At 37.3% G+C, this 23,786-nt stretch overlaps 2 protein-coding genes and 1 non-coding gene across 5 annotated transcripts; all 3 read right to left on the bottom strand.

Annotated features, from left to right (window-relative positions):
- Positions 1-1,429: 1,429 nt before the first annotated feature.
- On the bottom strand, positions 1,430-7,558 carry LOC131331846 (protein STAY-GREEN homolog, chloroplastic-like). 2 transcript variants are annotated; one of them, XM_058365789.1, is made up of 4 exons: positions 7,057-7,558; positions 3,101-3,274; positions 2,483-2,650; positions 1,430-2,018 (listed from the first exon to the last, which is right to left on the bottom strand). In XM_058365789.1, the coding sequence occupies exons 1-4, from the start codon at positions 7,162-7,164 to the stop codon at positions 1,644-1,646; spliced, it is 825 nt and encodes a 274-aa protein (XP_058221772.1). In that variant the 5' UTR covers positions 7,165-7,558; the 3' UTR covers positions 1,430-1,643. The 2 variants fall into 2 exon arrangements, with proteins under 2 accessions (XP_058221772.1, XP_058221771.1); XM_058365788.1 differs by lacking the exon at positions 7,057-7,558 and adding an exon at positions 3,411-4,369.
- Positions 5,794-5,904, bottom strand: LOC131334952 (small nucleolar RNA snoR100). Its single transcript, XR_009202352.1, has one exon. It is a non-coding gene; the product is annotated as a small nucleolar RNA snoR100 (small nucleolar RNA).
- Positions 7,559-11,073: 3,515 nt separating the features above from the next.
- On the bottom strand, positions 11,074-23,384 carry LOC131331844 (MADS-box protein SOC1-like). 2 transcript variants are annotated; one of them, XM_058365785.1, is made up of 8 exons: positions 23,266-23,384; positions 22,568-22,766; positions 15,099-15,180; positions 13,100-13,161; positions 12,855-12,954; positions 12,721-12,762; positions 12,580-12,621; positions 11,074-11,622 (listed from the first exon to the last, which is right to left on the bottom strand). In XM_058365785.1, the coding sequence occupies exons 1-8, from the start codon at positions 23,348-23,350 to the stop codon at positions 11,506-11,508; spliced, it is 729 nt and encodes a 242-aa protein (XP_058221768.1). In that variant the 5' UTR covers positions 23,351-23,384; the 3' UTR covers positions 11,074-11,505. The 2 variants fall into 2 exon arrangements, with proteins under 2 accessions (XP_058221768.1, XP_058221769.1); XM_058365786.1 differs by lacking the exon at positions 23,266-23,384 and adding an exon at positions 22,974-23,249.
- Positions 23,385-23,786: the final 402 nt, after the last annotated feature.

The following is a 23,786-nucleotide window of genomic DNA, read 5'->3' as shown; positions in this document are numbered from 1 at the left end:
CTGTTCTGTGTTAGTGCAAGAGAAACTAACTTTCTATGCATTTCGACAAGATCTACATCATGGACGGAACCGATTACTGAAATAGATCCGGCAAGTGACTGGAAAAGACTCGACTGCACCAGGCAAACTGCAGAGAGGCCAATTTCTTCTAAAAATACTTGCAAATATTTTCCCTGATGTTGGTCAAAGAAAAAGCTTTTTGTCTTAACGCTGAAATAAAGCGCTGGCGACAATAATGCCACGGCTGATTTATTGGCTTTAAAACATTTAGTCATAGGTTAGGTGTAGAATTCCGTTTCCTGCCACAACATTTACCTGAAATGTGCCTTGAGAGCCATGTTTTCTTGCAAAGATATCAGTTCTTGCCAACCATCCATCAAAATCAATTAGCTGTTAATTGATTTCTGTTCATCAGCGACAAATCCAGAAAAGCACCAAAGAAGGAACGTTCTGCGTGATTGGTATGTAATCTTTCCGATCAAAAAGTTGGCAAGCGATTGTATTTGTCATGAGAACTATTATACCAACTACGCAAGTGGAGCGGTAGCCCAATGGTAGGTGGCAGGTGCTATGTGTTCCCAATGCACTTGACAGGTATTCAAATCTCACTAACTAAAACTAGCATTATGGACTCTCGCCAAGCAGGAAAAAAAACTATTATAGTGAATATAACTATGTCAGCGTTCACATATTAGAACTATTAAACCAAGTACCACCACCAAATCTAATTGAAAAACTAACCCTAACAACACTGACAGGATTGAGCTCTCCTTGTCAATCTTCCCTTCCCCTAGGAAGTTGAAGTATCATCATCTCTTTCTCGGTGGTGAGGTGGTTGAAACTCTTTCCCTATGGAGAGAGGATCTTCCACTCTCCCCATCATTTTTTGACTGTGGTGTCTGATCTGGGAAACTAGATCTGGGTTTTGGCTCTTGGATTTGATCTTCTTAGGCGATAGATTTTTGAACTATACCCATTGACATCGGTGAAGACGTCTTGCGGAGGCGACTGCAGCTTGTCAATGGTGAAGACGTTTTGCGGCGGTGACTGCAGCAAGAACGAGCTACAACTGGATGCAGTTGTCAATGGTGAAGACGTTTTGTGGCAGTGACTGCAGCGAGAACAAGCTACAACTGGATGCAGGTCATTGTTTTCCACCCACTTCTACGAGATCATCAGTGGCTTCCAACACCCCAGCTATTTTTTTTACTTTTTTCTTTGTATTTTGTTTTCGCTTCTTGTATTTTGAGGACCAGCGTGTCCTTCGTTTTGGTTTGTTTATGGTTGTGAATTCTTGTTTCCGGAAAAAAAAAATCTATAATTAGGAATAAATGGACCAGTCAACATAGCTAAAATCCATGTAAAGACAAAGAAATAAACAATCTTGCATTGAGAGACATTTGTTCCGAGCGGGGTAACAATCAAACCCTTTTCCCCCCCCCTTGTAGTATACGTCCCAATATAGAACTTTAAATATCTAAATGAAGGGACAACAATATACTACTCCATCACTATCTATGAAAATTATGTGCAGCAAATTCTGGTTTCTACCACCACCCAGAACTTAAAAAAAAACAATTTGTGCAAATTTAATTCTTGATGACTTTTTCCCTACAACACCTTTTTGATGGGAAACAAAGCAATCAGAGAGTCCCACCAGACCTTCCCAAGTTTTGTTGTTCCTGTAAGGCTTGGTGGGTCCCCAAGGCCTCCAATGGGTGGTCATCTTGTGGCCAAGGAATCATCATACTCATTGGAGGAAAACAGCAGCGGCAGTCCTCGTCACATGGCTTTGGCACTTCCCAGTTTCTTGATGGATTTTCTTGCTGCCTTTTGTCCAGTTGGGTGGATCCATTGAGCCCACCAGAAGGTGCTCCAGCCTCCCTGAGAGGACCCCAGCATTCCACCTTGTTGAACTCTGGAATGTTGGAGTGAAAGTATACCCAAACTTGAGATTCTTCTAATTCTGGATAGCTGTTGAATAGATTTCCATCCCCATGAACAAAGGCCTTCAAAACCTGCTCATACTCGTGTCGTGTTATTCGTGTGACTCGCTAGAATGGTGCACTACAGAGAGATATCAACAAATAAGTCAACCACATGTGGTTTATTGATGAAATGAGCGGCCCGTGTATAGTCAATCTCGATTTGATCAAGAAAATTTGTCATGTGTTCGGTTTGTTGAGATTGGCTTCGTATGACATAGATAAACTAAGTTTCAATACATTAGAAAACTTGTTAAATTGTAGACTAAAACTTAAACAATTCACTACTTAAGTTCAACTAATTTTCACTGTTGAAAATAATTAAGCTCCATGAACTCGACTCTTGGTTGGCTGATTTGGTTCAATTGATGAGCAAACTAATCTTGAACACCTTATAACATCCACTAGTAAATAATCAAACCAAACATGAATAATTTACTGCTAAAATTTACTCAAACCGTTTATATTAATATTGAGAGACAAGGATTGAATTTTACCACGGGGAGTTCTTTGCAGAAGATGAAGTATCTGAGCCTAGCACACAAATCTAACAGGAAATGGCCACCACTTATGTGACAGTGAACATGGAGAGACATTTTTTCCTTCACCTTCTTCCACTCTGCAACCACTTCATCCCTATAGAGCCTATTATACCACCCCTGTAACTGCAAGTAAAAGTCATTTCTTCTTTGTTAAAACTGAAAATTTTAATATATTTTCCAAACACGTGATGGGCGTGAATAAAATAAATCAAAGGTTTTTTTGAAATTTAATCATAGCTAGGTTCAAAGTCAACAAAATCTGCAATCCTCTGTTTCCTAATCTTGTATTGGATTAAAATTTAAAGAAGAAAATGAAATCCAAATTTGATACATGCAACTACAATAGATTCAACTGTAATTTGATATTTTTGATCTGGGCTTTCTGGATTTTGATTCACAAGAAAGAAGCCAAAAGAAGCAACATCCCACTGTTCAAAATTAAATCAAGAATCCCCTGTTTTCCTCTGTTTATTGCTCTAGTGACAAAGCAGATCTAAAAATCCTTCCAAAAATCAACTCAAAGCAACTTAATTGAAGTGGGTTTTGGTTAATTTTGGCCAAAAAACCAATTACCTGGGAGTTGTTAATGGTTTGAGAGATGGCAAGAGTGAGCTTAGCGGTTATATCGCTATGAGTGAGCGTGTAAGTTCTAGGAAGGTTCCCTGGATGCTTCTTCACATCCACTCCCAGGAATAGAACCTTCAGCTTCGAAGGTTCAAATATAGCTGGCCCAAATAACCTTGCCACCTGTTGTTCCAATAAAAAATTCTCCAATCAACACAAGAATTATGCATAACATGAGCATGTTTTCCATTATTTTATTACAAAATCAGTTGATTAACTCTTAGTTCAAGAAAACCCAATAAAAGGGAGAGAAAAGTACAGGGACAAAAGATTTTTGGTTCTTGGGTTTGACTGTTCTTCTGCAGATCACGAGTGAACTCTGTAGATGTTTCTGGTGAGGGAGTGAGAAGGTGGGCTTCAGCTCTGATGGAAGCAAAAGGTAATTGGTCAAGCAACCCATCCCTTGAACTTTCCTCCAATTTCTCAGGAAACCAAGGAAAACAACAACAGATGGATATATGGCTGATTTTTCGGCCTAAAAGTTAGTTATATTCGGTGAGGCTCTGGCATTACTTTTGCTTTGTTGGGTTTTTTTCTTTGCTTTTGCTTTACCCACAAGAGAGTAAAACGTGGAGAGAGAGAAAAAGGGGAGAGAGATTGTTGTTGAAAAAGCCAGAGGGTGATGCGTGTCGGCATAGGCACGTAGAAGTTCGTCCGGTTGAAGAAAGATTGCTTCAACAACCAAAACTTCATTTTGCTTGTAGATTGACATGTTGCGGTGGTGGTCCAAAGGCACGTGGTGTTTCGGGTTGCAGGACTCTGGCTTTATAAATATGCTAAAATATTTTGACATCACACAAGAAGTTTAGTTTGGCTAAATCAGTCAATTGTATTGTTTTTTTCCGTCTTTATTTATTTATTTTTTTGAATTTACAATTTCGTGTCAAATTTTTTGAATCATTGGATCATAACAATGAGATGAGTCGAAAAAGTAAAAAGACTCAAAAATTTAAGAAAAAAGAAGAGAGAGAGAGAGAGAGCGGGGGGGGGGGGGGGGTTCAATAATCAAAGAAAAAATTTGACATAACATGTCAAATTTGACATAAGAGAGAAGATGTCAAATGACACCTAAGCATTTGATCATTTGGTTGGATTTACTTCACATGACAATTTTTTCGCTTGACATCTTGGGTTATAAGTGCTAGTAATATATGAAGGGAGAACACCGTTTGTTATGATATTTTTTTGAAGCTGTGTCACAAAAGTATTTTTCGAAATTGCCCCCCTTTATTGATCTTTTTCCTAATTTCTTAAGACCTGTTATGGGCGGTTAATGTCTGGACAAAATAGTAGTACGTAGTACACAATTCAACTCCTTACCCACATTGCTACTCAGAAACAATAACTGCAGACCTCAAGCAATTCATTTCTTCTCTTTTTCACGCGAACAATGGTAACCATAATCAAACCCGGTGCGGTTCACTTCCGTGCCGTGCACCATTCGGACCGTCCGTCTCGACAATTAATGGTCCGATGTTTAACTCTTTTCTGAAAGAATTTGTTTTAAAATTCTGACCATCCGAAATACTTTTAAACAGTTGAGATTGCACAACACCGTGTATAGCTCCACCCCATGTTCAAAAAAAAAAGGCTTTGCTTTTTGACAGTGGTATTCTCTCTCTCCTGCTTTTTACACAGGTATACTCTTCATTAGTTATACTCCCTCCGTTCCTATTTAATTGTCCACTACGGTTTTGCGTGTATTTTCAACGGCTTATATCTCTCAACGTATATTGCTAAAAATATACAATATAGATATTGTTTGATAAAGCTCATTTTTTTCTGTGAGAGAATGATTTCAAAAACATAAAACGTAATATATATTGAGAGATATAAGTCGTTGAAAATGCACGCAAAACCGTAGTGGACAATTAAAAAGAGACGGAGGAAGTAGTACATAACAGTATAGACAAAAATCAATGACATAGACTCCTTCCTTCCCAAATTACTCATCCTTCACGAATAGTCATGCAATTTTTGGTTTGGAAAATTAAGTATTTTCAAGCATCATTTTTTAAGTTTTTTTACCCAAAATTAAAGTATCAAGAGCTCTTTAATATGGTGCGAAGAAATTTAAAAAATGATGTGCGAAAGTATTTTTTTATCACATTTTTTCGTAGGTATCCAACAATTTGGGATAGAAAGAGTATTTGTTAATGCATCTCTAACAGCCTCAATGGCATTCTCAGCAAATTGACTACTCAAAACACTAAATTCTATTTTGATTAGTCACAAAATACACCCCTCCCCCAACAACCTAAGCAAATGTTTATTCAAATCCCAAAACTCCTTTAAAAAAAAATCAAAATCACAAAATCAATTTTACACATCTATAGCATACGTTATCTTAGGTTGTTTGCTTTTATACATACGCATATATATATATATATATATATATTTTTTTTTTTTTTTCATTACCAGTAGAGGCAAGCTTCTGAATTTTTTCAGATTGTGTCTCTTCTCCCTCTATGTACAACAACAACATAACATAACCCATCTAGTCCCCAATCATTGGGGGTATGGGCGGGGGATGATTGGAGATAGACCTAACCTTTGGCAACATATGCACAAAGTGGCTGCTCTCAGAATACCACTAAAACAGTGGCCCCCCTAAACCTCTAAAAACCGAGGAGTTACAAGGACGTTTTGTTGTAAAATCATGCCTCCAAATCAAAGCCAAATGGCATCAGAGAGGGCAGGCCTAGAGACCCAAATCAATTTATGTGCACATTACTGTTATGCCAAATTTCTCAATGCCCACAGAAAACCTCTAATGTGAAGCGAATAAAAATTTTACGTAAAAACTACTAACGGCACAAATATTTTTGCATATTGGCACAGCCTGAGACTCTCAAGTTGCCGAACAAGTCGATCCAGATTTTTAGAGGGTCTGAGAGAGAAATTCCCATCGTTGGAATGTTGCCGTACCATTTTGGTATCGTTTGGCAATCTCAGATCAAAATCATTTAATGAAAATCACTTCATATTTCAATACAAATCTAGTGGCTGTGGCTTTTAGATGATGTAGGAGAAATGGCACCACCCATGAGATTTTGTGGGGAAAAAAAGTTGTCAAATCATGACTTTGGCATGCTAAATAGAAATGGTTGGACTTGCTCTTAGCATTCGAGAAATTTTTCAGTGTCGAGTGGGCGTAGTGTCTGCTCGGCACATCCAGACCGTCCATTTAAGTTTTGAATGGCTTGAATTTGGAAAGAGAAAGATGAGAGAGAGCGGTGAGATGAGAGGAGAGAGGGGGTTTCGATGTGAACTGTCCAACATACGTTTGGATGGTCCGGATGGACTGCTCGGGCACCACGCGGTACCCACAAGGTACCGAAAATTTTCTCCTTAGCATTCACATGCCGATTTTGCGGAAAAAAAGTTGTCAAATCATGACTTTGGCATGCTAAATAGAAATGGTTGGACTTTACTCTTAGCATTCGAGAAATTTTTCAGTGTTAGGTGGGCGTGGTGTCCACTCAGCACATCCAAACTATCCATTTAGATTTTGAACGGTTTGAATTTGGAGAGAGAAAGATGAGAGAGAGCGGTGGGGTGAGAGCGGGTTTCAATGTGAATCGTTCAACACACTTTTGGATGGTCCGGATGGACTACTCTGGCACCACGTGGTACCCACAAGGTGCCGAAAATTTTCTCCTTAGCATTCACATGCCCAAAACAACACATGGAAAGTGACCAATTTTTCAGGAAATTTTCTTTTTTGGACACTTCTATTGGTAAATTATACCAGTATTCTCTGAATTTTCACTTATGTATCACTTTCGTCCCTCTAATTCTAAATGTACCTCCTTTTCGTTGGAAATTATATGCAACTGATAAACACAAGGTAGATCATTTTTCATTATTCAAGAACAACAGAAAGGGACAGAGAGAGACTTCACCTTGACTGCTAACATGCTAGTTGGAGGGGTGAGCACCGGTCGAATCGGATCGGGTTTGCTATCCACCCGCCACCCGAACCGACCACTTCGCATTTGCAAAATGAGCATCCGTTTCGCCCCGAAGCCAGTTTTGAAAACCCCAACGAATTGGGTCCTTCGAATTTCTATCAGATTCTACACGGATGGACCTTTCCTCTCCTTATTTCTTCTCAACCATCATAAAAGATGCAAAGGCGCACCTTGTCTAGTCTAGGCCCCCCCCACAGAAAAACAAACACAAATCAAATGGCGAAGGGGGAGCTAGATGGTTCTCGTGGTGAAGCAGAACAGAGAAGGAGAGGGCGGTTTGAGAACAGATACATACAGCCGCTGCATTGCGCCGGGCCCACTCCGCTCTGGTCTCGACTCGACGCCCCAGATAATGAAATTTTCTTTGCCGATAAAAAAAAACACCTTCAACTCAGAGAGAAAATGAAATACTAGTACTAGTTATTAGTTGGCTACTATAGTTGCACGTGAAAGGTACTATAAGATAAGGCATCCTGCAAAATCATCTCAGAAACAGAAGAGATAATGGTGTAAATCACCCTGGCGAATAGGAAAGTGACATGTGGACAGGGCAAGGTTGTAACTCCTATCTCTCTCTAGAGTTGAGGACAGAGAGAGCAATGGCCTTTATCAACCCACCAAGTCATGAATTCTTGATTCAAATTTCCTGAACGCGGTTGAAGTTGAATGCCCGCTAATCAAATGGAGATAATTCTGATTAAACACCAAGTGGAGAGAGATAGATAGAGAAAATATATTGGAGACTGCATGTGCCCAGAGGTTTTGAGACTCCAAAACGAACAAGGCCAATTCCTAGCCTAGGTATGTCTAATTGGAGAAGTACATTCACGCGACTATCCTTTCTATCGCTTGCTTTTCACTCTCAAAACAACGGACTCTCTCTTCTATAAAAGGGAGCAAAGCGCATGCCGCTGAACTGCTGAAGTGAAGAAAGCTCAATAAACACACAAGAACACAATGCAGGACATAGCATTAGCCCGATCCACCTGTTGATTTACCTTCTTCGTTCGTCCCCGCTTCCTTTGCTCCACTGGCACCAAAGATGTTTGAAGGGGAAATTAGGAAAACTAGCCATCCCTGTACAAAAATCTGAGAAGCTTAGATCCCAGAATAAACATGAGTTCGGTTTGTGACCAAACAAATTTCAACTCATCAGAAATACATAGCTACTGGTTTGCAACTGTGTACAGGGCTGTGCACGGTCTGGAGCGATTCACGTTGAATTCGATGACCGAATCGCGAGTCGTGATTTTAATAAATTGCAACCGTGTTTAGATAAAAGTCTTAAGGTTCGATTCCGGTTACTATCTACGGAAAATCCTTGAAATGGAAACCACTGACGCTTTCGAAGGTTAATGTGGGGTACTGTGACGTTTTTGAAGGTTAAATATGTTCCACGGTCTGGGGTCGTAGAATTAGGACCTATTCTCCCTAACGTTAAATTGTCTCTGTATTTTTTTTACTTTTTCTGTTTTTTAATGTTTTTATTCATAATTTTTTAGATTAATTATTCGTTTCGACCTGAGGAATAAGTAAAATTGTGAACCGAAGTTTAGACAAAAACTACCAGATGTTTGGTTTTTTTTTCATGTTTAGTGAATTTTTTGGTCATATTTTTCTACTTTTTAAACTCTTCTCGTCGAAACGAATAATTAATCTAAAAAACATAACATGAAATTCAACAAAAATTCAGAAAAGAAGAACAAAAATATCGAAACGAAAAAATACCAAAAAGTTAGGGAGAATGTTAGCATCTCTAATCTTAATCCATATTTAATTCGCCTCTTTTCTTCAGCAAATATTTCGCCTAATTAAAAGCATAATTTTTTTTTTTTGCCTAACCTCTTTCAAAATATGCAAATATAGGAAGCGAAATTAAGTTGAGACATGTCTAGCCATATAGAGAGTTCATAGAGGCGAAGAATTAAAAGTGGGCTAGACTAGTCTCAATTGTGCTAGCAGAGCTTATTAACCAAGTGGATTGAAGATGATCTAATTAAGACAGAAATGGAGTAGAAAATTGTTGGTTGCTGATTTTTTTGATAAGACGGTCATGATGAAGTGTTCGAACCAACTTACACAAACTTCGACTAAAAGAATTTTATAAGATTATAATTTGAAATTTAGTACACGTCGACGTGAATCCTCCATTATTCTCTCTCTCTCTCTCTCTCTCTCTCTCTCTCTCTCTCTCTCTCTCTCTCTCTCTCTCTCATGTAAAATTACTAGTAGAATTTAATTTTCTTGTATATGCAAAAAGAATGTACTCCTTTCATTTTAAAATTATGATACATTATCCCTCTTTTGAATATTTTGTAAATTTGACTAATACCAAACCAGACAAAACCGAGCATGGAGGAAAAAGAAATCGATCGAAGTTCGGATGCTACTTTTCCATGTCAAAAAAGAAGGGTAATGTTAGAAACCCGTACACCTTGAAGAGTAATTAATTATGGTATTTTTCCAACATGTTGGATTCCCAAAGAGAGACATGAATTTTAAGACGGATGAATTAGGAAGGACAGTATTGTGATAATACATGAATAAAGAAAAAACAAAGGTTACATTTTTTAATAGAGTGATGCTAAAATCAATTCCGGTATATAGTAATTGTGTAAACCATACGAATTCAACGAAGACACGGAATTCGTTGTCATTTTATGCTTTTCCATAATTCAGTGTAAAACTTGAAGATTTCGTTTCTTTTTTTTCTTTTTCTTTTTTTCAAATTTAGCGTATAATGATGAACAAAACTTCATTATCTGTATGAATTCGGGCCTGTTTGGATGCTTCCTTTTCACATTTTCATTTTCTCCTATTCACCTTTCGGTTGTTTGGCAGGTTCTTTTAAAATGCATTATAGGAGAATGGGTTTTTGTTTTTGAGGTTTAGAGAGCAGAAGTGAAAAAGAGGCCCTTAGGTACTTTTTGCATTTTCTCATTTTCACAAAATGTGTTGAAAGACCAAAATACCCTCCTCTCATTTGGGTAATAACCTAACCCCACCTCTCAAATCCAGGTGGCTGTTTTTATTTCTTTTCTTTAGTTGGCAAGAGTATGTTTTTTTTTATTAATTTTGGTTCGTAGTTTTTCTTTTGTGTGTTTGGCATTTAGTTGGATTTAAGTTAATTCAATTGTTATGCTAAATTTTTTTCTTTTTTTCTTTTTACTTGATTGGAAATATTTGATTCTTTCTAATTAGGAAAAAATGGGAGACTTTCAATTAAGGAATACATATATTTGTTAAACGCAAGAACAAAACCATATTTCACAATATAACTTTAAGAAAATTAATTAAGTTATTATTCATACACATCATATACCATAATAAATAATTAGGGGCAATATTGTAAAAATCAACCCATAATTCTTTTTCATCACATATCTCTCAAATACTATTCCTGTTATAAAATATTTTTGCACATATTATCCAAACACTCTACCATATTCGAAATACATTCTAATCATAACCAAAAAGACAAAAAATTGAAAATGAAAAGCAAAAAAATATACTCCCAAACACCCCCAAAGTAAGAGTACTTAATTTCCTTAGCAGAACGCCGATAGCCCTCCAATATCTAGTACGGAGTATTTTGAACGGGCTAAAAATAAGTATGCTACTGTTTTCAAGAATTCATAACGCAAGGGAAAGTGTTTCGCACAAGATCGGGTGTTTCTTTTTCTTTAAGAAATGGAAAAAAGTAAGTTATCTTTCAACTACCTCCGTCTCATAAAGTTAGGTCATTACAAAACTACGAATCAACTTTACGGGACGGAATGGAAGGAGCACATAAACTCATTGTCACCCTATTTCGGGAATAACAAATAATTTTACAAATGACGCAAATGCTTCTCAAACAACAGTACCGGTCCTACTTCAAGTTCAATCCATCATAGTATACAAATATAAATATAAAAGTAAAGAAAGAAACAAAAACTACATCACCAATAACAGAAAAATGAATACTTATTTAACACCACGAATTATTGCAGTTGGATTTAATTAGTTATAAAACAATTCCGTGTGGTATAGTCTTATCTTCACACAAGTTTAAACAAACAAAGAGAAAGTCTACCCCACCTCACTGCTGTCCCACCGCTCTCAATTTCACTGTCCGAAAGTATTTCGGACGATCGGATTTTAAAAGAAGTCTTCCCATGAAGAGTCTTTTTAAAATCCGGATCATTGATTGCTGAGGCAGACGATGTGATTGAGCGTTGCGGTGGAGGGAGTCGTGAAACAGGGAGGAGGGAGTACGACGACTCAAACAAACAAATCATGTATTTCTATGACGTCCGACCATCCAACCTTATTGCCTGTCAATTTCAATAGAAACTCAGCTTCGCAACTTGTTCTGGAAGCCATGTCTGTATATAACACCTAATTAACCGCTATTTCGCCGGGCGGTCCTATGAACAATCCTGTATCCACTTCTGGAATTTCTCTCTGACCCAGTTGCAGTGTAATCGACGGGCGCCGAGGCAATTGGTTCTCAACCTGAAGAAGAATCAACCGCGGTTATATATAACCGATGGCCTGCTATACAAGATACAACGTAGTTTTTCTGAAAACTAGGGTGTTCGGGCAAGCTTTGAGCGTGCTATACAACATACTATGCCAGTCTAGAATTTGCAAGAGAGAATCCAATAAATTTAGTAGTATGATCAGTAAGTAATGCTAGTACTCAAGCTACTCCGAATTGTAAGATTTGAAATAGCATTAGAACCGATTAATAACCCAGGTTATTACAGCTAGAGTTTGTATTCACTTGATCGTCCGTCCTGATTTGTTTGTCTATTCTACAAAATCCAACTTATTAAATGAGCATAATTATTACACTTTTTGAACTTGAACTTTCCAAAGAATGCCCTTCAAATAAAATTGAATTTGTCACATCAATTCAAAAGGCAAGGGCAAAGTAGGAATCTCATAGGATATTTTCATTTGATTTGTCAAACTAGACAAACAATTTGGAACACAAAAAACTCAAAAAGTAGACAAACAAAATAGAACGGAGGGAGTAATATTTATGATACCTTTATTAGATAAACAAACCAAGCTTGAACATTTTTAAAACCTCGTTAAGCTTTCAAATCAAGTTTGAACAAAGTATAATTTGGCATGGTTACAACGTATGTACCTTCAAATCGACCAAATCGTACGTAGTCGGCTCATTTAGAGCTCTTTTTAAGATCGGCTCGCTTGATAGACAAGTCAAGCTTGAACATAGTTTCAAAACTCATTAAATTTTCAAACTAAACTTGAACAATCCACCGCTCGACTCATTCAACTCTTTTATGCCCTAAATAGCACAACACTGACTCAAAGCGGAACCTGCAAAATATTTTAACACTTTGAATATGGACTTAATTTCATTTGTGGTTATGTATATTATTTTACGACATATCTCATCTAAATTCCACCACAAAAAAAGTATAAAATGCAATACTTCACCTTGTCCCGTAATTTCGCATTTTCTTCCGCTAGGATTCTCTCCTGAATCAAACACACAAACAAAAATAATAACGGGATTCGAAAATCCAGAAATAATATTAGAGCCACATGTTTATTTGCTCTAAACTAAAGCAAATTTACCTCTTCCTTCAGATGCTGGATTTTCTCCTTGAATACCAGATTCTGCAAATAATCAATCATAGAGTAACATCAACCATATTAAATGGGGTTCCATAATTTTTGCTTAAAAGGCGCGACGCCACGGTTGAACGTACCTTTCTTGCCCTAATGTTGCTTAAACTGGTCTCCAACTGTTCTTCTATTTGGTGTAGCTCCTCCACGGAGCAAGATTCCACACAGTCTCCCAACAGCTTTCTTGAACATCATTAACATATTTACGTCGAAATTAGCCATGTGATTGCTATACGGAGAAAGGGGGGGGGGGGGGGGGGGGGGGGGGGGGGGGGGGGGGAATGCTGCAAGAAGAAATAAAGGTCTCAAAATAAAGAGTGGTCCGAACCGTTTAGAGACTTCAAGAAATTCAATCTTCTTTGACATGGAAACAGCTGCTTCCTTCAAATCCTGCACACAGAGCAGTCGTTGTGCGTGAGTCACTACAATCTCCTTGAATACCAGATTCTGCAAATAAGGGTTGTGCATTTACGCACAGCACGCGTACTGTGAGCCCTTATTGGGCCCATTACGGGTCCTTTCACTTTCTTCTCATCTTTGATCAGATGGCCCATATTGAATATTGATCAGAAGTCGGTGCATATATGATAGGAGCACATTTACCCTTACAGTTCATATCCAACATCGATGTAGCTATTTTTTTTAGAGAAACAAAAGCGTTTTGAATCACATAGCTACTTTCATCCGATCATCCAATTTTTTGCATTGGTCACTGCTTGACGAGACATTTAGATGAAAGTGCCGTCTATCCTGCGCATGATACATTTATTCGATAACAAAGACGATTAAAATTCAAGTTTATCATAGAAGTATGCATAGAACTTTCATGTTATGGATTGCATGATCTGTGGTGCTGTGCAAACACAAGTATTTTGCAGTGTTCCCGCGCCCTGGAAATGATAATAAGACGAATCTGACACTTCAAAACGCACGCGTATCCGAGTCCGTGTACATATACATCATTACTGAAAACATTGCAAGTTTTTACAACCCAGTTCAAAAATAAAGTTACAAACACCTAGAAGGGAAATTGGCATCAGAAAATAGATGGGGAAAAAAGAGTGTTCCCATTATAAAAAGATGCCGAACATGCAAGCTGCAACACTCATGGTGATTAGGCGTCTTAAGAGTATTCAATACTGGATCGTGGGTCAAGACGTTAATTTTCAAGAACTGAAATATGCAAAGATCAGAGGTACAATTATTTGAGGTATATATGCACATCAGAAACTCCTTGCACAAGTTGAAGGAGTTGAAAAATTGTCTCGATCCAAGTGAAGAATCGTATGGCCAGAACATGGTTTAAGAAATTCTAAATTAAGGAGGAGCATATATCTTAAGTATTTTAGAATTAAGTAATTGGTCAATTCTCGGTGTTTTATTTCTTTTCTTGATATACCATTTGTCAAGTTTCTCAATAAAATCTTTTTGCCAATCAGAAAAAAAAAGAAGAGGAGGAGGTCAATTCTAAACCACGCAATGAATCTAACCAAGTACTATACCCAATATACCCACACCTAATTTAGAACTTCCTAATCCATGTTTTGTCCATATGATTCTTCACTTGAATCGAGACAATCTTTCAATTGTTTCTTCAAGCCTTATACTTTGCAAGGAGTTTCTGATGCGCATACCTCAAATAATGGTACTATCTCTCATCTGCATATTTCAATTCTTGAAAATTAACGTTTTGAACCACAATCGTGTATCGATTCTTAAGATGTGAATGCTGCAGCTTGTTTGACAGCTGCTTTTTGTTGTCTCATTTCTTCCGCAAGCCTTCCAAAACATCCGTTTGGGCTTTCAGAAAGGCCATCGATCCTCATTTTGAGACTCCTCGTAGCCTTTGACTACGACATCCCACAAGCCTTCTGCACCAAATGTTGGCTTCATACAAACACACCAATTGCCGTAATTATCTTTTTTAAGTGAAGGCACTTGAAATTGCCGAAATCCGTTGGCCATCAATTCTAACCTCGGTGCTCTGATAACACTTGATTGAAAATATGAATGTTAAGCTACTCAACTCAATAATGACCAATGAGACTAGTAGAGAAGCAGCAGGCACCAAAATAATTTTTATTCCACTTAAACACAAAATGACTTGAGCACATAGTTTGTATAGACCTCCAAGAACATGTGTATCCACCATCAAACCTTTTCAAATACCAAATATGAACTAACCAAATATGCCAAGTCATTATATAATTGTTTTGAACCCAAACCTTTGACACTGACACAGCAATTTGTCATGGAAAGCTTCCATTAAAATGGCAATTATTGCGAAAAATTAACACTGGCACAGGCAAGGCGAAAGGAGTGCTGACCTTCAAGTTGTCTTGGATTGCTGGTTTTCCATTTCCTAGTTCCTTGGCATTTCTCATATACCGTCCTATTGTCTTGTTCATACTGTGGTGGATCTCCACAAAACAAGACAACGTTTGAAACATTAGCTTTGATCTTTTGCGCAATACGCAAAATGAAATTGTTACGGAGACACGCAAGCAAAACAAGAATCAAACAAGAAAAAATGTCGCAAACTTTTGTGTCCCTCAATTCACATCAACTAGAAAGAAAATCATCATGCTTTTGGCATATTCAACACTAATAAAGAAAACCACACCCCTTTTTTTTCTTTTCTCGCCTAGGTAGCTAGCCAAAGGGGGCGGTAAGTGTTTGTTCACAACTTGATATTGTGGTAGCCAAATGGAATAAGTTTTAGAACAGAGCTACAAAACTCATATGATCCAAAATATCTAACAGTCACAGCAATTAATATTCTCAGAATTGATATCGGCAATCTGGAAACCCTTATTACATGCTATCTAGTATCATAGCACCCACTAACTATTGCCTTCTACGTAAACAACACCTTGAGATGTTTACACCATCCTAGGGTCCAAAACTAAACAACCAATCAGTTGCACATGCTTGGGATGCATGTAAATCAATTTGTAATTCGATCTTGGTCCCTTGCATGTATCTCATGACCTTTATTTGAAGCTTTCCAACGCTACACATCGGAATTACTTGGATATCGACCTAGTAAACCTTTGACCAATACCAATAGAAGCTGAGAAAAAACGTACTTCCTCCGACTAACCTCAAGGAAAGCAGATTTCCGTTACTTATAAACTAACCGATTGTCGTTTAAAAAATCCCTCCTTCTAGGATGCTAGCAAAAACTTTATTGGGTCTTCAAAAAATCTTTCACCGGTAATGTTAGAGAAAGAACTCCAAATGCTCTCACTTTGAACGTTAAGCTTCAAGAATTGAATCTCAACCCAAGATTAATGTTCAAAATTCTTTTTGCACACATAATAATTTGAGTATAGATGCTTCATTCGAGTAATCTATGCATTTTAGAGTAGAGTAGAATATTTCGTAGTAGTCATGAATACAACTCCCACCACACAGTAGTGGAGTACAAAAGAAATTTTAGTAAATGATGTGAATGGCTACAATGCCTAAAAAATAATCACTGCAGATTTACTAGTAATTTAACCTTTAGGTGGAGGTTCTTAAAAAATAAGTACTTATTTGGAATTTTTTAACTTAAAAATAATGAAATTACAGAAATAATTTTGTGCAATATGAATCTTGTTTGATAGATCTCATATTGCACAAAAAATTATTTTTGTAATTTCATTATTTTTAAGTTTGAAAATTGCAAATAAGAACTTATTTCTTAAAAACCCTTAGCGGAACATAGCTAATAAGTTTATAAAGTTGAATTTGATTTATTCCCTCTTTCGATCTATATTTTTTATCACCGTGTCATTTGGATGTATTTTAAAATCGACTTGCACATGCATCGCGTGTACCCAACTTCTATTGATGTTTAAGTCACCTCAAAATTAAGGACCTCCTAATGACAATTGAGGCCCTTGCGCAGGACAAATAGAGGGGGAGAATGAGAAAGAGACTGCTGCAAGAGTTAAATTCTGCCTCTATGTATTATTTCTGGAAAGATTGATTGTGGAGGAAGTTAAAGCTAGCATGAGTTCATAGAGGTTGGTGACTAGGACTGCTAAGAACCTAGGCTTGATTCTAGATTGGGGTCTTTCTGCTGAAATGCTTTGTAAAGCCTAGTTTGGTTTCTTTGTTTGTATTGTCTTTGTTGATCAAAGTCTTGATTCTGAACAAATGTCAATGAAAACCCATGGCAGAAACTGTAATTTACAAATTTATTAAACTGCTTTTTGGGCAAATTTTTTATAAAAAACAATCTCAATGAAAGAAATTTATTTATCCTTGAAGAGAATGAACAGACCAGGGACACAACGACAAAATGCCGCCAAAGACCAAGGGACCCGGAAGGCAAGAAGCCAGCTAGAGCACTAAGAACCAAAAGAAAAAAACGCCCAAACCAAACACCTCCAAAGTAAAGAAACCATCCAAAAAACCGCCTCCAACTGGAGATAAAACTAGACCAAACCGAAACAAAACACAGCCAAACACCGACGACCAAAACAAACACCCAGAATCACACAAAAAAGAAAAACTAAAAACAGCAATGGAATATATGAAACTGCTTTTTAGGCAAATTTGGGCTCTCTAGATGCCAATAGCAGTGAGGGAATATGAGCTATGGAATCCAAAAGAAATAGCAGTAATTTCATTTCAAGCACCATGTGATGTTAGTCTTGCAAAGCCACAAACGTGCCATAAACACAACCTATGAATTGCACATAGACATGTCTACAAAGAGATCAACACCTTTAAGCCGGACAGGGACATCCACCGATACTTATCCCATAAAATACAGTTCTTATTAAGAGTTGTTCTAATACCACATGTAAGATAAATTGTATTATTTGTTGGGTCCGGATTGTCCACATGGATTTGATTACACAATGTCATTCCCTACAACCGCTCTAAAAATAGATTTGCGGGTGCGATGTCAATTGCCATAAAAGACTTAATTGAAATCTTCACAAACACCAATTGATTTTAGAAGAGATGGTGAAAAAGTGGTCCGACAAGTGGTATCAGAGCGAGAAAGTCATGGGTTCGAGTCGCGAGAGCGTTATCGTAAGGGAGGGATTGTTGGGTCCGGAATGTCCCCATGAATTTGGTTACACAATGTCACTCCTTGCGACCGCTCTAAAAATAGACTTGCAGGTCCGATATCGAATGTCATAAAAAACTTAATTGAAGCAGTCGCTAATACCAATTGATTTTAGGAGACATGATGGAAAAGAAGTCCGACGCTATTCCTACGAGTTAATGCAGCGAAATACAGATCGTACTAACCTCTAGCCATTGCAGTTTAAGTTGATTACCAAACTCACCTTCTCTAAATTTACGGGTCTTAACTAACCCATGCATGACTTCAGTACCTTGATTCAATGGAGATCATAGGCTTTACACAAAATGCTAGGCAAGGGATCTCTTCAAAACGTTTATGTTTCCTTCCATTTAGGAAATTAAACTCACACTATCAATGAAAAGTTTCTTAACCAGCACTAACCTCATGATGGAAGTGGGCAATTCATTACACTTAGCACAGGTGACTAAGAGGGTCGTTGGACACTCTAGATAGAAAATGTTTTTCTGATGATCAGAATAGTTTCTAACAAATCATGCATGCTATAATCGTTTTCCCTTTGTTCTATTGATAAGACTATGTTCAGCTCGAGTAACTACAGATGTTTTATGGGCGAATGTACCGTAAAATATTTGACACATATTGCACACCCTTATCCAATGTCAAGGGTCCCCCATACACATGAAAGATCGTCCGTAGAGCATAGACAACAGATCTAATGGATCTACCAACGATCACATTCGAATTTCCAATTAGATTACATAGCTAGGCTTTGGTAGTTTGGTACGAGTGTCAAGTGTGGGTCACGTTCTCTTAGATCTTAGGAAACTGAAATACGTGCTCGGTATGGGTACATCGACAACAAAATTTATCTTTCTTTTTTTGATAGACAACAAAATTTATTAGAACTCGACAAAGGGTAGGAAGCCAAACTCAAAATACAAGAAGAAACTTGGATGAAGATTAGCATCCTATATCTTAGAACATAGCAATACGGTAGAAAGAATTTGTGTGATTTATCTGTTAAAGGATCCAACCGTCAAGAAATATTCATAACATGGGTATTGTGAGTAAAAATTCAACCACATCAAACGCTCATTCAACCCACTTGAGAGCTTCTTTTTCTAAGAAAAAAACCAGAGCCGCCTTCTCTCTTCCTTCCCCATCCTACCCCTAGGGTTTTCACTACCCTAATGCGACAGCAGGAGGGGAGGACTTTACCTCTGATGGGTGTTTTCCTTCCTCCAAAGAGATGGTCGACATTTTTTCTCACTTCCAATAAGCCCTCTTTTTTTAGTGAAGGTCTTCTCTCTCAATCTCAGATTTGAGAGTTTCTATGTATTTTTCCCTTCTCTTGGTTTTTCCTTCATCATCGAGCTCTGTTTCAGGTTCCGACAATGGTGGTGGCGATAGTCCTTTGAGGAAGCAAGGCAATGGTGGTAGTGGTCCGATGACGAATCACATTGGCTAGACTGGCTTGTCATCAATGAGTGGACGTGATTTTTTAAAAATTCAACATATCACGGGCACACCATATGCCACCGAGATCCAAAAGAAGGCAAGAAACCAACCAAAACACCACAACAAAAGACAAAAATCACACGCCCGTTAAAACAACCCAAACTACCTACACCCCAAACAACCTAAAGCCGAAAGAACAAACCGAAATTCAAAAAAACAAACCAAAGGAACAAAACCGACGACCAAGAGAACATACCAAAACTGCCAAACCTCAAAATCGTCATCTTCCTCCAAGTCAACATCTCCCTCCAAATCATCAAGACGCATTGAACCTTTCCACTAATTCTTCCTACTCCATTTCAACAAATTTCTTTAAAATAAAGTTTTTTCCCCTCCAGATTTAACATTTAACATGGCACCTAAATCCATCGCCTTAAGAGCTCCCTTCAGAAGAATGAAATTCCTATTACAGATGTCACCAAAAGATAAAGAAGAAGTAGTGGCCTTCTTATTTTTAAGATTCAATTTCTCGGTCTTAACTCCAAGCTCCACAAGAAGTTTCTTCTTTTTAATCTCCCTCTCTTCGACCTTCTCAATCTCCTTTCCATTTTAATATTTTATGACTAGCATCAAGGGATAATCCATCTCCAGGAATACTATTCCCATCTTCTCTGATTACCAACCACATGGCTCATAGTATTGGAGGAGGCAACATCCTCATCAAACCCCTCATTGGTAAGTTATACCCCCAACCAGCTAGAAACCCCAAATCCAAAGAATCCCCCTTTTCCAGCTTTACCTGAGATGGACCTCCCTTCCTTTCAACTTCTTCCATCGAGTCATCTAATTGACTTGTTTAACAGAAGATGTGATCTTACAAAACATGTTTCATTGGAACCGTTGACAACTTGATCTCAAGATACTTGAAACTTCTAAACACTATATAAACTAATCGAACCCAATTTTAGACCATTCAAGCTCGGTTTGAAAACTTAACAAGTTTTACAAAATATTCAAGTTTGGTTTGTCTTGTAACAAAACAATCTCCAACAAGGATTTTTTAGCGTGTCGAACACGAGCACAAGTTGAGATAACTTGGTTCGTTTATCGATTCAAATTATGTGGTATGTATGCACATATAAGGAATGTACTATTACAAATTGGAAAATTTTAAAATCAGTCTAATGGGCTGATAATAATAAATGTGTGAATGTATATTCAATGGTGCAAAAAGTACACAGAAATACGTATTTTCATCTTCTAGTACACTTATCGTCAGTCCACTGAGCTGACAATAGCAATACCATTACAAATTTATCACAAGCTATTAAAGATGGGCATTGCAAACCTGAAAAAATCCTAGGTCTCATCTGTCTCTATCTTCTTTTCGTCAGTTCCCAAAAAAATAAAAAAATAGAAAATCTTTCTAGAGTATGTGATCTGTGTGCCATTATCTTTTCCTTGTACGGAGAGAAATAGAATTACGCAAACACTCAGGCCCGCGAAGGAAAAGGATGTTGGATTTGGAAAAGAACCCTCAAGATAATCAATGGGAAGCTCTGAGATCGACAGGTCGTACCAAAAAAAAAGTTGTTCTTAATAATGTACTATCACGCCTTGAAGACTCCTAGTAATTTCTGAGATCAGATCTAGGACAGTGCCTCTGTGTCGAAAATAATTTCGGCAGTTGAATATAAGGCATAAGAGGAAAATCACACAATCGAACGGCCGAAAAATTCCTTGCCAAGGAGTCAAGGAATTTTCGAACAAAGGAGATCGGACCCCAAAAGTGTACTCCTCTATGTATCTTCAAAAAGCATATTTTCTTATCTTATTTAATACAATTTAAAAAATAAGATTTCATAGCTGCCATCCACCAGGTTTTGCTGTTATCACTTTATTTTTTTGGTGTTTTGCTATTTTAATTCTTTCATATGCAATTATATTTCCGTCCTAAGATTTGGTGTTTGAAATATGATACCCATAATTGAAATTTAAAAATCGAAAAATATTTGAGGGAAGATTGATATTTATAGATTCTTCTGGAGCACCTAAATTATTACAAAACCATAATTTGTTTTTCTTAAGTTTAATTACTTGTTTGAGATGTTTTTTTTTTTTTTTTGGGGTAAATTACTTGTTCGAGATTTTATTAGGGCATCCCAAACCCTTACTCAACTTAGCGTCAAAATTTGAGTAAAAACTTGATTTGATGTCGTCCACTCCAATCGCATATATATTTTCAGGAAATTTGGGTAAGGGTAAGGGTTTTGGTCTCCCTTGATTTGGGCAAGGATTTGAGTAAACTCATCAGTTTGATTCTAGGGCTGAAGGTGGATATTGGGTGTTTTTACCCAAACTTTACATTTGGTTCTAGTTTTGAGTAAGGGCTAGAGATGCTCTTAGCCGAGCCATTTAGGTTTCATCAACATCATATATGGGTTATTCAAGGGCTCAACCAAGAGATTTTTTGGGGCAATTGGGATAAAAACTACTAACTTGCAATAAAACCCAAACATCGATGATGCCATAGAATCGCCTCTCAAAATAAGAAATATCTATCGCTGTCGGCAAGCTTTTGCTCTGTTTTGATGCCTTGTGCTTAGAATCTTTTTAATCTTTGGAATTTGTTTCCAAAGATCAACAAAATCCTTTTCGCTCTTCAAAAAAAAAAAAAAAAAAGGATGGCCTAGAATCATAAACAAAAAAACACCAGGAGCTCAAAAATGAAGAAAGGAATTAATGTTAATGGATCAATTGTTAGACCCATGAAGAACAAAAACATCAGTGAACTTAACACGAGAAAAGGAATAAGATTATCATTCCTATGTACCAAAAATAAAATTAGAAAAAAGGAATAAGATTTAGCCATAACATAACGCTATAGCAAACTAGACTCCATTGACAGAGACTCAGAATCACGTTTTCAAAATAGAAAAAAGCTTTTCTCTCCCCAAAAAAGCCCCAAAAATCCAAAATATTTTTCGTACCTTACACGTACGATTATTTAACTTTGTACGTATACTTGTGTTAATATACAGTGTATACAGGTAAACCATCTAAAATAACTACTGATTTGGAATCTCTTTCTTTTTAAAAAAATTAGTTCGCGAAAAGAACCCAACATACACAAAAATCAAAATGAACATCTTTTAGGATGATGATTTTATTATTTTAGTTTGGGCCGATTATAAGCAAGGAAAGTATTTCGGTGCAGCGAAGAATGACCGATCTGGTGAACATGTATCGAAATGGAAAAAAGAAAAAAAGAAAAAAAAAAGGTACCTGGAGCTAGAGAACTCATACAGCTTCCCAGTGGTGGAAAAGATTATGAGTCCAACTTCAGCATCACACAAAACCGATAACTCGAAGGCCTTCTTCAGCAGCCCACTCCTTCGCTTCGAGAAAGTCACTTGCCTGCTTGATGTGTTCTCTATCCTTCTCATCTGGGTTTTCCCTCTCACCATTTTCTCTTGCAATACCTCTAAAAGATGAAACAAAACCCCAAGAAAGAAGAAAAAAAAAACACAAATAATCAGATCCCACAAGTAGCTGATCAAGATTAATTCGAGGGGGGGTGGTGTGCGTGTGGAACCGAAAGAAACCACAGCCAAATCAAGAACCCAGAAAGGGTTTCTAAAAGTAGGAAGAGGAAGTAGTGATGATGGGGGGATTGATTTGGGAATCTCACCCAAAAGAGGAAAGTCAAACCAAATCGGTTCTGGGTTTTCCAGATCTTTGAGGTGGAGATCGAGAGAGGGCAGATGGGGGAGGATCTCTCGTTTGGGAGTAGGGAAAATGGGTGTCAGAAACCCTAGAATGGAAAGATTTTTCCGGGAAAATGGAGTGAAGGGATTTATGTTTTTTTTCCTGCTGTTCTGGAACCCTAATATATATACAAAAGCAAATGCTACTAGAGTCAGTAGTAGAGTATGCAAATGGAGTTGAGTGTTTATAGAAAGACTTGGAAGTCAAGACCTTACCTCGTTGCTTGTTTTGGTAAACTGGCTTGTAGGTATGGATAGAGTGAGAAAAGGGAAAATATTCCAACACACCGTGGAAGTGCATTTTCTTTTTTAGATCAAAATAACGATTCCATTTTGAGCATGGGTGTTTCCGTCCAAAGTACTCCTACTTATGCCTCGTTTGGATGGGTTTTCAAAAAAAATTGGATTCGATTTTTGGGTAATGAGAGGAAAAAGAAATTAGGATAATAATTAAAGATATGGGTAAAAAATTGGATTTGATTTTTGGGTAATGAGAGAAAAAAGAAATTATGATAATAATTAAAGATGTGGGTAATGAATGGATAGAGATAGAAAAAGAAAGGAGAATAATGATTAAATATATGGATAATGAGTAGAAAGAGAAATAAGAGTAATGATTGAAAATATGAGTAATGAGTATTTTTTGAATTGAAAAATATATTTCAAGTAGCCATCCAAAAGAGGCATTAGTAGTTCTGACCCCGTTCGTTTAAGGGTTTTGAATTTTAGGTTCTAAT

Source organism: Rhododendron vialii, chromosome 7a (genome assembly GCF_030253575.1).
Source record: "Rhododendron vialii isolate Sample 1 chromosome 7a, ASM3025357v1".
NCBI classification, from domain to species: Eukaryota; Viridiplantae; Streptophyta; class Magnoliopsida; order Ericales; family Ericaceae; genus Rhododendron; species Rhododendron vialii.
This window is presented reverse-complemented; position numbering and strand designations above follow the sequence as displayed.

Bases quoted from the DNA above. Each gene is read 5' to 3' on its own strand.
- LOC131331844 (XM_058365785.1), bottom strand. From the start codon at position 23,350: ATGCACTTCCACGGTGTGTTGGAATATTTTCCCTTTTCTCACTCTATC. The intron at 22,767-23,265 runs GTAAGGTCTTGA...TTCATCTTTTAG, and splicing joins TTACCAAAACAAGCAACGAG to AGGTATTGCAAGAGAAAATG. The intron at 13,162-15,098 runs GTCAGCACTCCT...CTCTGTGTGCAG, and splicing joins CAATCCAAGACAACTTGAAG to GATTTGAAGGAAGCAGCTGT.
- LOC131331846 (XM_058365788.1), bottom strand. From the start codon at position 3,551: ATGGGTTGCTTGACCAATTACCTTTTGCTTCCATCAGAGCTGAAGCCC. The intron at 2,651-3,100 runs GTAATTGGTTTT...TTTTACTTGCAG, and splicing joins AAACCATTAACAACTCCCAG to TTACAGGGGTGGTATAATAG. The intron at 2,019-2,482 runs GTAAAATTCAAT...GAGTATGAGCAG, and splicing joins TCTGCAAAGAACTCCCCGTG to GTTTTGAAGGCCTTTGTTCA.